We start from the raw sequence: 18399 nt of genomic DNA, 5'->3' as shown, positions 1-18399 counted from the left end.
GATTGAAATTACAATAAACCGAGATTAGGTCATTAACCATGTTGTTATACTTATAATAAATTTTAACTTAGAACGAACGGGAGGTAATTTTTGTGATGTAAATTTCATAAGCTAATACGATCAATAGTTTCCTGAAAGGATGGTGAAGTTAAGGAGCGGTGTACCGGTCCTCGGTGGTCTTTAAATGCTTAAAACATTTCAGGAAATCCTTCCGAATCACTCGTTATTGCTATTCGTTCTGCAGTATTATTCTGTCTAACGGGCCAAACCATTACGTGTCTGGCTGACGTCTATCGTTTCTGTGAATTATGGAAGCTATAATTTGGCTTTAACTTACCCCGATAACTCCCAGGGGTTTGACATACTTTTCTTCTGCCTGCCTGTTTAATGATTTTTTTTCTGGTTATACCCCTCCCTCCCACTCCCGTTTTCACAGCTAATTAAGAGTAAACTCGTATTCTATAAAAGGTTCACCATTGATACCAGCCTAGGCTTTATTATCACACATAGTTATGTGGTATGTTGCATTCAGGTATACATACTGCTATGTTTATCCTATGATACGTAAAATGTTTCATTTTGTGAGCTGTCAGCATGTCTCGTCTGGCTCGTTACTTCACACCACTATCATTTTAGGTATTTAGCACCTTAAGTGGTCCTGCTTGTATTTGGTAATTAATCCAATTTGCCCATTTCACGGTTAAGTAATTCTTGTCAGTGGCGAGACGGCCCATCCAGTAGCGCTAAGCCACTCCTCCCCGTTGGTTGTTTTGACCTGAGCTTGGCCCGACGCTATAAATACTGATTGTACACGATCTAGCAGATCACTGTTGCTAATTCAGTGGGGAATGCCTGATATAGTTCGCCAGCTTAGAAGCTCCTCTCCTCAAAGAACTCTCAATCCATTGCATCATAACACGTCGCCACGCAAGTTCATTCCTTTGTCGCCATGCAGCTGTTGTACTTTTGAACTATTCTTCATGAGAGAATATGTGTATTTTTTTCTTGTCCTAAGTTTTGGAGTTCACGCACAGCTCGCCAACTGATAGGCAAACTAACCTGCGTAACTGAAGCCCACAAATAGTGGATATCAACAGCTTTTGACAAATATTTTCTTTTCTTATGGAACTTAATAGTGGTTCTCCAGTTGGCATTTATCCATCATAATTAACTCAATCGGGATAAGAAAAATCTCACGTGACCCTCATCAGGCACTTGGAGCCGAAGAATACTTGCCATCGATACTATTGTGCAGTCCGTTATTTTTAATATCGAAAGGTTCATTGCACGGTGTCTGTACGTAAACCAACTCTTACTGTGCTTTTTATGTTCAATTGGAAAGAAGTGAAAAAGAATTGACCGACGAAGTCGCCCCTCGATTCCCCGTCAAAGAAAAGAAATTCCTACCTCGTCTGATCGATTTTTGTTAACGAAAGTGGAGAATTTTGTATCAAAGGAGGAAAGGAATATTGACAATTTCTCACGTCGTATAGATCGCGGTTGATACACTTTTCTTGGCTGTTTATTTTTATTCCTCTTCAATTCAAAGAAACTTTATGAACCCTGGTAATTTTATTCTTCAACAAAAACTTACGACAGTTAGTTTCCAGTCCTTACTTGCCTGGTAGCTGGCTACTAGATATTAAACACCTGCTATCACAGGATTGTAGGTATCTTGTTTAATTTTTTGTTTGTTTATTAAACATTTTTACGCGCACAATAGTGAGAGTGAGATCTTCATCGCAATGAAATCAACATTGTTCCTGTGTTTGTTTGTTGTGAGCTTCTCTGGGGTGTATTCCAGAAGGGGCGGGCCGAGGGCAACCGCCGCCACATCTAATAAGGCGTCCGCCAGTTTCCCAACCATACCACTGAAGGCTGAACGAGACGAACAACACTCGGCACTACAAGGTAAGGCAACTTCATGCAATACTTACTAACTATATATATATAGAGGTTAACGTCAACGTATTCTGTTAATATTGTATCTGGAGCCATCATACGCCTGTACCATTTCCTGTACATGTGTGTGCATGGGTGGAGAGCGAGGATAGAGTGAACGCCGTAGTAACTGTAACATATATCCTTGCAAAATTGCCTTTAATTTCACGATTTCACGTTAAGTCACATTGAGCTGTTACTAGTTAGTGGATTAGGGGTATTAGGGGGATTAGGGGTATGATCTTAGCGAAATGGATGAGACGTAAGTTGGAGAAGGGGGAGGGGGAGGGGGGGTGGTGGTATCCTGTTAGCTCGAAAACAATTAAATTCGTTCATAAGAAGTGCTTTAGTGCTTATATACCCGCAGTGAACTGACTGATTGTATACTGGTCGTTGTTAAGTAGCGAAATTAGCCCAGGGAAGTACTAATACTGAAATAGGTATCACACAGTAATATGAATTTAGCAAACATAGTACTCTCGAGGGATGACATGTCCCTCTACTACATAGTAGAGAGTTTATTTAGTTATATTTTTTCTTAACTATATAATTATTTTTGTTGAAGTTGCATTGGTGTATGAGATGTAAATAGGTTATTTATTGGGCAAAGTCTGAACGGAGTCTTCTTCTGGGTGACTACTCGCCCCCCCCCCCACCTTTAAGGGAGCTATAGGAGACCTTGCTAAGATCAACTATCCAGCTGATCTTACCTCCGTGGTTTCCCTTGCGAGTATCAGTAGAACGTTTGTTACAAAGAACAAAATCGCGTTAACATTACCATTGCATGACAGGTGGTAATGTGAAGAAATGTGGTAATGTGAAGTTCATGATGTGGTAATGTGTTTATCATTCTTGGTTACAGCATGTATTTAACCATGCAGGATGCAACTTTACGGAAGTCTGACAAATTCATGTAACATTTACAGTTGATTGAATACTCGTTGCGAGTTAATATTTATTCCAAAGTAAAAAGAAAATATCTCCCACAAACTCAATGTAATTAGCCAAATTATTGTAATATTATCATATACCCTCGGTGTTACAGTTTATTTTATAGTGTACTGATTTTTACGTGATTAATAGCCTAATCAGTATAATAAATAACAAATATAAATTGATATAATAATGAAGAGTAAGTTTGCTATGATATATAGAAGTAAGGGCCTTTTGAAACCTTAATGAAATACTTTCACAGCATTAAATTATTAGGCGCCAAACCGACAAACGGAAATTGAATAAAACAACCACAATTCCTTTGACGCTTATATCATCTTAAATAAGTTACGCATCGAAAGATCAACTGTAGACTACAGTTTGTGTGTTGATAATATGACCATGGCCTGAAACACGTTCCACTCAAAATATTATATTTTCATAACATTCATGCTTCATCTGGTTTCCTAAATACTTGCTTTATTGAGTATTATGACCGACAAATCCGGATATTTGTCTTAGTTTATTAAGCCTAACTAGGCCAATGTACTGATTTCGAGCCACTTTCCATTCTTCAGACTGTCTCGTATTATAATTATGTATTCACTCAAAAAACAAAATAAACTTGAGATGTCAGTATAATAATTTGCAGATACATTCCAACGTTTCTGTCTTTACCCTCATTTCATCTAAACATGCCCGACTCGTCTTAAACTATTTATTTTTCATAAATAAAGTATTCTTTAACAGTCAGTTGAATTCGCATTTGATATGCACGATAAACACGAAATAATAAACAGCAAGAAGTTAACGCCGTAACAGTGTGTGAACCCGAATGGTGTAGAGATCGCTATAACATAAACGTTTTGGGGTCACGTGTGTAACAGTGGTAGGCTTAAATAGATTGGTAAAAACATAAATAATACTTTGTGTTTATTTGTCCCAGTTTTTATGACGTGATAATCTGATGTTAGTGTTTTATCCAAATTTAACCAAAGGAAAACGAGGCTTGTAAAAGTGTCCCATTCCGTACAATTTTGGAATTCTTCAGCTTTATTGCGTAACAAATAAATCCTCGAGTAGCTGCATTCTTGCTACAAGGTGATATTTAAGAGGTGTTAAACGATATTTGAACCCAAAAAAATGTAAGTTTTCTTTGGTTCGATGAGAATCGTAACCAATGCAGTCATGATGGCGTGTGTATGTAGAAAACTCGATATCTCAAGATAGAAATCATGGATAATTGTCATACTTAGAATGTGGATGCATTATGTTAAATAGAAGAATCCTATTATTCTTGGTGGAGGTCAAAGGTCGTTTGAGGTCGGCAGGGCCCAACTGAAAACCTTGTAAACACGATATCTCAAGAAGGGAAGCTTGAACAGATCTTAAACTTGTATGTGGATCATTTATATTGCGTTCAGGAAGCCTATTATTTTGCGTGCTGATAATGAGCATATTAATGAGTATGCAGGTTAAATTGGTAATATCTGCATATGCTTACGCCTGATTTCCTACATATTTTACACATAGTTGCCTTTACAAAGCTGTTACAAGTGCAACGGTATATGTCTTACTCCTGGCATATGTTATCAAAATAATTAAGCATTAGAAGTATAACAGGAAAACTCAAATCCACTTCTGTATGAAAGTTTGTGCAGTATATAGATCATGTAATCACTTGACTATCACCCAGGTTTATTTTCCACCACTTACGAAATATTTTGCAGTGTATTCAATACCATGATCTACATTTGAAAGTATATTTAAAAACATGGTTTTGGGGGAAAATCATGGTTTTCTAATCTGTCAAAGAGAGAAGGTTTAAGGGAGTCTCAAAAAACATTATATTTAATTAGTTAAAATTAATATGAACTGGTATGATTGTGTACATTTGCCAGTTTATTTAGAAAGGTTTACAGAGAAAGAACATGATTTTCTAATCTGTCAAATAGACAAGTTTAAAGGGGGAGAGATGTCAATCATGATGACTTTTACTGCTAGTTTATCAAGAATCATTAAAGGATAGATAAACTCTAGAATTTTCAATGATATATGAATGATAGGGAAGCCAAAGATAAATGACTCCACCAAAAAGCTTTCAAAGCTCATCTTCCTTTTTTAAGATATCATTGCTTTCACGCTCCTTCTGTATGTAAGAAGACTTTGAAGTATAAGTCTAACATGACAACACAGAGCCACCACTTGTGACTGGAATTTAATGTGTTTATTTTTTCCTTCAACTGTTTTCCTCATTGGGTGTAGTATCTGGGATTTCTTTGTTGAAATATCAAAGTTCTACGTATCAGTTACAAATTGACAATGATTTTAATGAACAAAAATTGTGTTTTCATTTAGAAAAATGTGTAACAATTGTAAAGAAAAACATTTGTTTTTACCTGGAAGTGGCTCTGTGACATCACGACTTGGACTAATGGCAGATCATGATCTGACTCAAATATCGAAAACATTATATCTCAAGTTAGCAATTGGATGCGTTATATTGAATATAAAACTCAACTGAGCTACTTTATATGTATTTATTGATGTATTTTTTATCCTTAGCATTAAACATGCTATACAAATAAATGATGTTTTCGGCTTTCTATGCACATATGTGAGTTCAGAGAGAAGTGTGGTGGACTATACCTGATTCAAGTTGCTGATATGATTGAACAATATCGGTGATGCAACCTTGTAAAACTCATGTTGACCAGTCCAGTGAATGTTACCGCAATACAATTACATGTGTTTAATGCTTTGGTTCGATTTGGGGGATTTATGCCAGTATAATTTCACAGTCCAGCATTTCTTACGGGAATGGAGAACTTTTTAAACTCATGTCATATATACATGGTACCAAGGCCTTTATCAGTTGTGAATAATTTCTTGGTGGAATCGCGCATGTACTGAAGATTAGTGTTAACTTATAGGCTACTGACCGGGTCACGTGTTGTCTGTACAATATCTTGCATAATTCAAGGAATGCGTGTGTCAGTTTGTCCTCCTGTCGGTGTGTTTACTCATACTTTTCCTATAGGTGTTAGTACATGCCTCATTTACTACAGTAAGTGTATACTGACCCGGGAAACCTATATGGGAAGAAGTAAAACAAGTGGAATGTCTCCCGCAGAAACAATATCAAGCACGTTCATTAATGTTTACCTTGTATCGGGCCCGTTAGAACGCGATCGATGTACTTGGCCTGAATCGGGAGTTAGACCCTGAACGGTGGGAAGCCATAACAACGGCTGCACTCACGTCGCTTTTAACGGCCTGTGATTGCAATCAAAAGTGACAGATTTCCGTTTTGATGACACCTGAACCCCACTAAGTTATGGGCGGGAAGTTCCGTGTGTGCGTCCCACCCATTGCTGTGACTCGCGTGCAATACATGGTGCGTTAGGTCGGTGAGGTCAGTTGAAGGCTGGATACATTGCTATGTGCCACCCCACCTTCCATTTATATTATTTATATGTTTAGTTGTATTGGATTTTGCGGAACTGGTCCCATATGTTACCATAGCCGATAGGATGTTCATCAATAAACTTACAAAGATGGATGCCTTCCGTGTCCCTTTCGGCTTCGTCTTCCTCTGTACCCTAATCATGTTTTCATCTCGCATAGGAGGTTCTTTTTGCACAATAACGGTTGACAACTTTCTTCCCTCAGAAAGCCGAACAGGTGAGTGGCCTATGTATCACCATTACTGTCGGACTGAATTCCTCCATAAGTTACCAATATTCATTTTGTCAAAGTTCCAATGGTTATATCAGTTGCGCGGCGTATACCTCTACGTCTGTTATTAATGTGCCATGGTCGGCCATCTCGTTACGATGAGAGCTTTTATTGCACAACCCAGAATTCTGTAAACTAATACTGTTTTCATCCTTACCCATTCCAAACGTGTGTTCCGTAATCATATATGCGCAGTTACCTACATAGCCTTACCCTGGAGACATTTAAGTCATAAGGCCTACCTACGAGTAGAGCGACCCGCCACCTTTAAGTAATGGAAACAATGTCAAGATAAAGAGTGAAACCACAGGAAACGGCCTCAATTATTATCAACGGGCCTCTGGTCTCCGTAGCCGCTGCAGTTACGTTTCATAAGCATGATACTACGCAAGTAAGTTTGTAGGCCGAGTTCACGGCAGATTGTCTCCTCTTGTAGTCACGTGATCTGCTTATTTATCTACGCTTTCGAAACCAGAAACATTGTCAAACATTTGAAGACGCAATGTTTTGTCGCCATGTTGAATGGTTTACGAGTTTTCCGTTCAAGATTGCTCTGCATTAAACTTTAATCTTGGATGCTTGAAACACTCTCTCCATCTCTGTATCCTTGTTCCGTGTATATATATATATAAATATATATATATATATATATATATATATATATATATATATATATATATATATATATATATATATATATATATATATATATATATATATATATATGTTTATCAAGCCATATTTACTTACAGCGACCCAAAGCCCCATAACTTGAACAAGTATAAATCCCTGCAGTCTGCTTGAAGCCGGGCAAGCTTGATGTATGTTTGGTCATGAGGCTCATAAATATAAACATTAAGCGCGAAAAGAAATATTTTAAACGCGTTATAAAGAACAACTGTTATTGAAATTTCAGTCTATAAACAGAAATGGTTTTGCGCGTCAGTGAATACAACAAAAACATTGACCGTTTTCACACGCAAAGAAAATACGGATACCAACCAACCACAATGAGAAGTTGGGTGGGGCGGGGACTGTAAAAGCAACATATTTTTCTCGTGATGTCTCTTACCGTCTTGCGAAAAGGTATACGGTATGTGAAGCCTTTAATATAAAGCCGAATGTATACCAGTATGATTTTAAGGCGAAATTGATATATGTGAAATAGTGATGACGAGAAGGTCGGGGCAAATATTGAAGGAACATTTCCTCTGCATTTCCTAAGAATGTTTCAACCTAACGGCGATGAAATGTTCCCACTGAGAAAACGATTGAATGGCAAAGGTTATCAGTTTTAGTCTCAAATCGCACTCAGGGTGGGAACTTGACCCCTTGACCTCAGTATAACACATGGAGATAACGACAATGTTTGCTGTCATCAGAGAATCCATACATAAAATACTAGTATAATTGCAACATGGCAACAGGGGACTGAAATACAAGCTAGGAGTAACGAACTTGAAACCTAACATATCTGCCAGTCGCTCTGCACGGGGAGATGGCGTCCTGTACAGGGGGGGGGGGCAGGGCGTTTGGGGACGGAAATCCTAAACATATTCTACAAACTATAGATAGCACCAATTTTAAACCGCCCATGGTTTTTGGAACACGACCTTTGGCTAGCATGTAAACTTTAACCTTTGGCTAGCATGTACACTTTGACCTTTGTCTAGCAGGAAAACTTTGACGCATACTACTAAAATGTGGAATCAAACCTGTAAAGCTTACTGTCATAATGATAAATAAATGAACAACTAATGAAAACGTCTAATTTGTAAAGAAGTGTCTCTTTCTAAATATTAGGATGACGTCATCATAAGTTTCCTGCTTCGACCTTAGAGAAGTTTATAAGTTTCGTACAATGTTGACTGCACCCAAGAGCACATCATTTCCTATACAGGAAGAGTAATATCGAATTCGAGATCCGTGCACATCAATTAAAAAAGCGCTATTCGATAATTATTTCTAGTTTTACTTTCACGATCATTCCCTACCTCAAGGGAAAATGTTTGGGCCAACGCCATAAAAACTGTCGCCAGATCAAAACATGAACTTAGTTAACTGACTCAGTATTTAGATATTTATCCTCTGCAGACAGTTTAAGGTTACCCTGGAAAACGCAAATTATTCATCGTTCACTTTCAAGTTGCCAATGTTGAGTATGATTATAAGTAAGGTTTCTATTATTATTAGATGACTTATCGAGTTAGTGTAAAGTTCAACTGACAAGTTAGTTTTAGGTGTTATTGTGGTTTCTGCACGTCCCGAGTGGGATGTCAAAAGTACACCCAGTAACTCGACGGAATAAATAAAACGACTGATTCCTTGCAAGGTTTGGCGATTATTTGATTTGAAATATCGGATGTTTTCACCGAACCGAAACAACCCTTAATTTTAAGGTTTGCATGGAAAAGTTCCAAAATTTCTCTCAAAATATGGAACATTTGTTTTAAATTTAATACAGTACACTAACAATGCACTTTGTGCTCTAAAATTTTAAGGGACGTTTTTTTAGCACTTTTGTGTTTATGTTACATAAAGATATATTATTTATGGCTCCAATACCATACTTGGTTAAACCATTTTATCTTCTATAAATTATTCCTTCTAAATAAATTGCAGTTTAAAATATAAAACAACACCATTCTTGTCAATTACATTTTTTTTATGAAATAAAAATGATTTAGATCGAGTAACCATTACGTCATCTCATTACAGCAGCGTCGTTTTCTGGATGGATACTGCGCAAACTCCGTCTCCGTATGACTCATAGAAATAGACTTAACCTTTAAATAAAGATATTAATCACAATAGGATAGATACATGTGTACTTTGTCTGGACAAGTAACTGCCCAACTTGTCACAGACTCGCGATATAATGACCAACTACGAATTGCGCATTGGAATGAAATAAATCATCAACAACATTCACTTCCTTTAAGTACCTTCGACATCAAATACCCTTATGTGGGTCAGAATTCCCTCACCTTTCCCCGCCGCTATATAGCATATTTCTTCTGACCGTTTTGCGGATGTCTTGCATACATAGCTTACCCCTCAGTTGGACACGGCTGACCCAGTTCTACTCGGTCGTAACTGTTAAATAGTTAGTGATTTATGGGACATCGTTTTTCCCAAGTTTGATTTTACAATTCTCCGAGTGAAAAATGATGATATAGACTCTACCATTTTGACATTTAACTTGTTTTGAAGTTTACACGCAAACCGCAGGACTGTATAGGAATAAAAGAAACCAATTTTGTTGTACTTTGATGTTTTCTGTAAAACAGACGAAAAATTTTCCCAAGTTGTAATTAAGGATGTTATTTGTACCTGCAGGGTCGAAGGTCATATCAGAAACAATGATAAATGAATTCACTAAATATAGCTGTTTCAACTTCAGAAGAAGTTAAAGATCCTGTAAAATAAAAGAAGCCCTTTATCAAATCAGTTATTTCGAATCAATTAAAAAGGAACTTAACAATTTGATTGCAATTTCAATTGACGAAACCAGAGGAAACCTCACTATGCTTGACCATTTGACCTTTCCCTGGACCGTTATAACCTTCAGATGCATTTCACAAGAAAGGTGAATAACTTCATAATTTATAACTTCTTCAAAGGATGAAAATATCAGGTTAGGAAGAAAATGCTGCACCACCTTGTCTCTTCGTTATAAAGCACTTGATTGTCGTATTTGTTTAGTATCACTCATGTGATTTCCACTTGAAAATATCATCACGACAGTTGATTTATTAAAGGCTTCCTTTACTAATTTAAAATATGTTTCTTTCATTAAAGGCTGCACGTTCGGAGATGAGTACTTTAACTTAGAAGAAACATGGCACCCGTTTTTTGACAACATCGGTGAGATGGTCTGTATGCTGTGTGAGTGTATACCGGTAAGTGACATATATCTCATTCCCTGCACCCTCCACTTCCATCACCAAAACAAAACTAGTTTGAGATCAATGCCAAGTAATATCAATTCTTATTTTCACCGTTAACATCTTATGTGCATATCCCAAGCAAATACTGTCTCCTTGTTTTGGCACAATTGGTCCAAAATGTATAGTCTAAGAAGTACGCGCGTTAATGTTTGTTAATTTCCCCAGATTTAACCTGTACATTCAGTGTACATTCCATTACCGTTGCTAAAGTAATAAAATTCCATTCCATATTATTCTCGCCTAGTTTCATCATAAGATAGCTCCTTTCATTACAAACTGTTTTTGTCTCATTATGGCCTATATGAAGCTGGCCTCTAGTGGGTTTTTAGTTTTCAATATTTGAAGTGCAAAAATTAAGCAGACGTCAAGGAGTGCTCTGTGTGGTGTTGAAGGCCCTCAGCTCATTCCATGTGTGTATTCACCGCAGTATCACGAAGTTATTTGCTGTGAAGATTCATCCGCCCCGTGGTGCGGCTCCGCAGGCCACTTGTGCTTCGTCAACAGGTTGGCACGACCCTTAAATATGAAAAAACATAAGAAGTAAATCCACCGCAGAATTCCCGTGGGAATTCCTTCATAAAGGATATTTCTAAATTATACTTCCACTACATTTGGGCAAAATTTGTAACTTTTGCTTCAGAACATGTTAACGAATATGATACATGTGATGCATTTTTCATTGGTTAGAAAGATTACTTGTGCACATCACCCAATAAATGAAATCTTTTCTGAGCAATTTACGTCGGAACGAAGGTATGCCATGGGTATGATATGATTTATATTTTTTATAAAATGAACGGTTTGAGTTACGAAACAAAAAAAAATGAGAAAAGCTAACATAATTCGCTAAAAAGTGCTGCCGCCATTCAGTGACGAATAAAGGGGGCAACAGGGAATGAACACATCAAGGAAAAGAGTGGGTAGGGCATAGGAGCTGTTAGGACATAGGAGCTGTTAGGACATAGGAGCTGTTAGGACATAGGAGCTGTTAGGACATAGGAGCTGTTAGGACATTGGAGCTGTTAGGACATTGGAGCTGTTTGAAGCTCTGTTGAAAGTAAACACTAACGTGGTTGTAGTAATTTATGAAGCTGATGTGAATTATAAAGGTTAAAATTCGGAAAACCACATAGTTTGAAAACATCGCATTTGCACCTCCCCCACCCCCATTCCTCCTCTTACTATTTATCTGTGAAATAAACCAAATTATGTTAGAATTGTCACCTTACCAACAACGACTGACCGAAGAAGACTATTAATGTGGTCACTCTGCCAACCAACACTGATAACCTTGTTAAAGTTACGCATCGACACTAAACCATCAACACTAGTCGCATTATATTGTTATGTCATTTGTGGGTAAAATTTACCAATTAAAACTTTTCGGGATTTCTCAGCAATAAATCTTTGGTCGATTATCTTTCCTTCCGGAAAGTCTTATCAATTTATTTTTGTTAACCGCAAGAAAGGATTTGTTAAGATGAAGCGTCTGAGGTTTTGGTATTGCAGGTAAGAGATCGTGTCACTCATAACCATATACCTACTTAACAACGAATTTGGTGCTCATTAGCTCTAATCGCCTTCTTCTTCCAAACACTGTTGGAAAGTATTGAACGCCGAATTCACTTCAAATCTCTCTTTGATCCTACAGAGTAATTTACGTATCTTCGTCACATTATAATGCAACAATAGCCCTCTTTAAAGATAAGTAGCAAATTAGAATGTTCCTTCACGAGTCACCGTTTTCTCTCCCTCTCTCTCTCTCTCTTTTGAGTTCTTTGGTATTCTTACTTTGTAAGAAACGTGTTCACAATGGGTTTTTAAAAAGGCGATAAAAATGACAAAGAGAAAACGATTTATCCTTCGGTTGTTGAAAGTTTGGATGAGTGTTGTACTATAAAGAACGAGCCTACGGGCAATTGTAAGCATGTATTCAGATGGGACGGTGAATACAGGCCATGTTATCTGCTAAACAATGTCTCCATTTCCAAAGAAAAATTCCAGAAAGCTTCCGACTACCTTAAAAGACCAAGAGGGAGGGTCAGAGTGGAATTAGCTTTTCCACTGGGTTTAAAAAAGCCTTGATTGTGGGTGGTCGATGTGAGACCGATTTTTGTTTCATAATCCGCTTCCATATACAAGCTTCCTAACACTAGCAACAGGCTTCAAACATATCCTTTTGATTACGTCAGAGAGATGGGACAAGATTTAAAGATCAATCCAAGAGGGTTTATAACTGTTGGCATAGCTTATTCTAACATTCTTATCGTTTGACCTGTTTTCTGCTACACGAAATTCGGCGCGCGCTAACAGAAAGTGTTCAGTTGCTTAGTGGTAAACGCCATTACGTATATGAGGGTGAGGGGTGTATTACCATGGAAGGAAATGGCCGACGGGTTACGAGTAGCAATCCAGCCGGCTCCTAACAAGTACGCACGTGGCCTGCTTGTGAACATACAACCCATATATGGCCCATTAGGGTATATTACTCGGGCCTCCTCGGCACTTAGAGTGGCACAGATTCCCATCTCGGGCTCTACAAGTTTCTAACAATCTACATCATGTATATTAAATGAATTAACCAAAGGTTTCCAATGATTTCTGCTAATTGAATTATCGATAATGAGGCCATTTTTGTTCTAATTCTTTTTTGTTTACAGAGACTGCTTTAAAATCCTTCTCCTTCCCTTTATCTTGCCAATGCCTAAACACTGGTCCCATCGTCCCCATGTACATATTTTAAATCAGTGCCCCAAAACGATAAATTGAAATACTTTTTTTAATTACTTGGTTATCGGACATACTACTAGATGACGTAACTACAAATGGTTCCCTGTATAAGCTATACTGTCTAGGCGAAGAAACAGTACCATAAAGGTCTTCGGAAACTGCAATGAAAACAAAAACTCAGGTGTTTTGGATTTCCATCATCGCTTAATCACTGATTTTATGTGGCATTTGTGATGAAACATGAACCAAAAAGAATGTTTAAAAATGGAACATTGTACAGTCGCAAGGATCATACCCCATACTAAGAATGGATGTGTGCTTGTCAATAAAATACAAGGAATTTTTAAAAACCACCCGTTTGGTCTCAGTGCAAGAAAAGAGATACTGTATAATACGACAACGATTTTGTTCATTTGAATACGGGGCACAAACAGTTAGCACCCCACGTGAAGGATAAATGCAATTGATTTATCCTGATATAACTGATGAACTCTTGCAGGCGTTGCTGAATTCAGAAAGACGTGCACGCATGCGCATGCGCCCCATTAGGTATAATATTTAAAGAGAAACTCTTTACTGACCCGAGGGAGCACTGTTGTTTATCAATTTCCTCACACTGCCCATAAGGGTGTTTTGCTCGGACTGATTAGAATGTAAGGCTAGGCTCCTATAACGTTCCATGGAGGTTGCACTATATCCTAGCCGTAGCATTTCATCTACATTAGTTTGATTTGATCAGTGTGGAAGAATGTCCAGGCTGCTTCCATCATTGACAGCTCATATTGCGGACATCACCAGTTGGCAATATGGCTAATTTAAGACGACGGATGTACAAAAGCAACGGGGATTAAATGCGATTTATGCCTGGGCAGCAAAGTAACTCTTGGAGGAGTGGACCCGCTTAGTCCTTTTCTTCAACTTATCTTTATAATTCCAAAGTCTTCCGAATTAGGAGTAGCGTTAAATTATTATGGTAGTCTGCATTGTTTCCAATAGAAAAAAACCCCTCAGTATCCATTGAGAGATAATCACTGTAAGGCTTCCATTTGTACATATTATTTTAGCCATTTGATGAATGTAAGTGTCTTGAGGTGTTGTGTGTGGTGTTAAGCGCTTCAACCGATGTAAAAGATGATAAAACTTAACAGGGTGTTAAGTGTTTCCATGGATACGAGAGGCCATATCTTGACTTGCCTGGAGGTACTATATAATCAAGGAACTAAGGAAACCATAGGAGTACAACCAAACGGGTTCTATAAAAAAAAAAAGATAAAGAAAAGGGAGAAAAGATGGTACTTAGCTTAACTATGTGTTTGAAGGAAATCGATTGTTATCTCCGTCAAAGCTTTACCCAGCACCAAGGCGAAACCTTCTATATGTAGACATACATACATATGTAGATGGAGTTTCCACTTTGGGTGGTTTCTTAAACTATACATGTTTGCAACTCATTTGGGCTTGGTTCATTTGAAAACACATCATGCATTAATTGTATAAACGGCAGTGAAAAATTTTTCAGGTGTTTTTAGGCTGGCGACAAAAAGTCTCACTTTTGATGGCGGGAACATATATGTTAGGTTGTTAATTTTTTAATTTAAAGGCAACATGCATTCTCAACGGACTGGGTAGTTTTACCAATCTAGAGTAGGGCAATTCTACTTCTGTCTGTTGGTGCTATATTTAGGTTTAATCATACTTAGGACTTTATTACAAACCATTAGTTTAATTACAATAGACGAAATGATAAAAAAAAACTATTGAACCTTTATTACATGTCAGTTACTCTGTGAACATCTCTGTTTGAACCAGTTCTGCGACGTATTGGTTGCTATATGTCTAATAGTTATGCTGTAGCATACTACTCAATAATCTTCCAATAATGGTTTCTTAAGATTGAAGGATGATCGTTATACCAATTCCAAATTCCTCCTTGTAGGCATAAAGGCAAAAATGTCTTGGCCAGGTGTCTTTGTAAGAGTTTGTATTTTTCTTTTGCCGAATCCATCTGTTGTCTATGTAGGCCATTGATCATACCCAATATACACTGTGTTTGCACTTAGGATTATCTGTTTTATTGTTCTCAATTGTAACAAAAACGTAACTTATCAAGCAACGCCTGAGCCCACCAGGTGGTCTTGTTTCGTCAATAATCGTGGAAAAACAGGCGATAGAAGTTGAGTTAAACCTCTCCTCAAGTTACCGCTCTCGTCTGAGATTATCAGAAATAACCAAATGACATTGTAAACTTAAAACATATCACTGACATACAATACCATGGTAACGAGGATGTATATAGGCTATACATACCAATCCCAACGCTTTGCGAGGCGACAATTAATCATACTCATTTTCATTACAATGTTGTGACAAGTCATAAAATGTTTTAAGGTTTTCCTCTTTTTGTCATAAATGAAGGCTTATGTTTACGATAGATATGACCAGTCACACATAAATGACACATTTCGTTGGTGTCTGGATAATATCACGAAAAAGTAGATCGGAATTTCAAAGTTAATATTTCTACTGAAATATCCCAGTTCTACCATTATTTCATCCGGTTTGTTGATCTGTTGGTTAACCACAAACGATATTGTTATGTTAATTTGCACTCGGTTTTCTAAGACCATCGATGTACCCTACATTCGCTGGAAGCATTAAAGCTGTAAGTGTTATCAAAGAACATTTTACCTTCTCTATTATTGAACGTAAGACTAGATAAACGCAATATTTCGTAAAAATTAAATTATGCGAAATTTCACAAGATAATGAGATGAGTCCCAACCAATCACTGGACTCCTTACATCTTTATGAGATGAGTCCCAACCAATCACTGGACTCCTTACATCTTTATGAGATGAGTCCCAACCAATCACTGGACTCCTTACATCTTTATGAGATGAGTCCCAACCAATCACTGGACTCCTTACATCTTTATGAGATGAGTCCCAACCAATCACTGGACTCCTTACATCTTTATGAGATGAGTCCCAACCAATCACTGGACTCCTTACATCTTTATGAGATGAGTCCCAACCAATCACTGGACTCCTTACATCTTTATGAGATGAGTCCCAACCAATCACTGGACTCCTTACATCTTTATGAGATGAGTCCCAACCAATCACTGGACTCCTTACATCTTTATGAGATGAGTCCCAACCAATCACTGGACTCCTTACATCTTTATGAGATGAGTCCCAACCAATCACTGGACTCCTTACATCTTTATGAATACAGAAACACACGAGTTTGAATACGTCAATATGAGATCGTGAAATGTTTTCATTTCACGATAATGAAAGACTCTTGAAATTGTAACGGATTTTTAAGTAACTAAATAGCTCTGTAGACTTAACTTAAGTTTGACTTAACTATGTACCGTCCTGTGTCTATAAACTAGGTATAGACCTATATATTCATCGCCTGGGCCTTCAGATAATCTTTGCGTGCTATAGATGTTTGGAACGCCATTCACCTCAAGGGATTAATGTTACGAGAATTGATGTTAATTAAATCAGAATACCGTTAAATCATCTTCCCCTATAGTCACTACAGATCACATTAAGCACCTATATGTAAATGTCATCTTACAATAACGAGTATCAACGTCTGCTGTATATATATATATACCTAATCGATGGATGATTACCGCATGCCTTGGCCGACTAAGTGTTACTAGTCTTAATGTGGTCTTGTCAGGAAGCTGCTATGGATGTGCATCCTATATCCTATGGAGTGTATAGGCTACATTAGGCCTAACCAGGCCTTAATGATTTTGCTATCGCAATTGTTTCATGGTCACTACTAACGTAATATGATTTGTATGTTGAGATTGAGCTATTGCAACACAACATTGGGTAATATTCTTTCATGGTGTCAACCTATATGGCTTACAATGTACTCTCTTGTGTATACGCAAATGAATCCTATCATTATTTATGTAAAACGCCTATACAATTATGTAGACCACAGCAGGGTGAAAATACAAGGCCTTTGTTGACAAACTTCACATATGCATATGTCCATTTTGTGTTATAAAAGTATGACAGAAACGGATTTATTATATACAAATCCATTTTTTGTTTGTCTGTTGATCTTCTAAGTAAACCCTACCGTTAATATTATCAAACACGATTGTCATTCTTCTATTACATAATATTATTATAATATTATATAATATAGGTATTGACCTACATGTCTATAGTGTCATAGATTCAATGTTGAGTGATCCCGGTCTCTTATTAATAATGATAGATATGTTGTGGAATCAATGGTAATATATATTTCATGGCGTACATTTATAGCTATGTGCAGTAAATAACACTGACAGTCACACCGTGATACCACCAAATATGGGAATAATTACATATTATTTCTATTTTATTTTCCTTCATTATTTCAGTCAGTAAAGCTCACTTCTTTGTCATTAATGTGTCTCGTATCGTCTGGCAAAACATGAAAGACAATTCGGATGAAATTAAAAACTGCACAACAATTTTAACACAGCACTGGAGTGACATAAATCAGTCACCTGGGCACAGGCTTCTCCAATCAACATTGGTATTAAGCATAAAAAGCTAACAAACTTGAAATACTTTTCAAGTGACAGGTTTTCAATTAAATATCAGTTCATGACAATGATTTGCTATCATAACGCTTTAAACTGCATCTGCGGTCCCACGGTAAACACTTCAAAAATAAAAGTTTGGGAAAGAGAAACGAATGTAGACATTTAACGACTTCAACTTTTAGCATAAAGTAAGCAGTTACATAAGAGAGATTTAAGATAATGGATACTTATCGAAAATATCGAATATATGTGAACATTTGGAAAGGCCCCAAACGGACTGAATGTGTGCCTTATATTTAAGCCTCATAGGAACATAATAAATGTTTTTAGAACATTGCAGCATGAGATTACATTCCTTCGAATGCCCTACCATATCTTACAGTAAAGACACGCATGTGGTGTATCCCTATATGTCTAAAGTAAATTCAAACGACAGAATAAAGTATTTACGATAAAATTGGTTATATTTCTTAGTTTTCCTTTACTGTATTTATCTGTCCAGTATAGTAAGTCGGACCTAGGCCTAACCTACTCACG

General features: G+C 37.2%; 1 protein-coding gene across 1 annotated transcript in view; it reads left to right on the top strand.

Moving 5' to 3' along the window:
* The first annotated feature begins 675 nt into the window (after positions 1-675).
* Positions 676-18399, top strand: part of LOC139975681 (chordin-like) — a 39290-nt gene continuing 21566 nt past the window's right edge. Inside the window, exons 1-2 of the mRNA XM_071983790.1 lie at positions 676-1911; positions 10414-10514. Of these exons, the coding sequence (XP_071839891.1) occupies positions 1746-1911; positions 10414-10514 (267 nt within the window). The 5' untranslated portion in view covers positions 676-1745. The remainder of the gene's footprint in view (positions 1912-10413; positions 10515-18399) is intronic.

This window comes from Apostichopus japonicus, chromosome 11 (assembly GCF_037975245.1).
Source record: "Apostichopus japonicus isolate 1M-3 chromosome 11, ASM3797524v1, whole genome shotgun sequence".
NCBI classification, from domain to species: domain Eukaryota; kingdom Metazoa; phylum Echinodermata; class Holothuroidea; order Aspidochirotida; family Stichopodidae; genus Apostichopus; species Apostichopus japonicus.
Note: the sequence above shows the minus strand (reverse complement) of the source record. Positions and strands in the feature narration are given on the sequence as shown.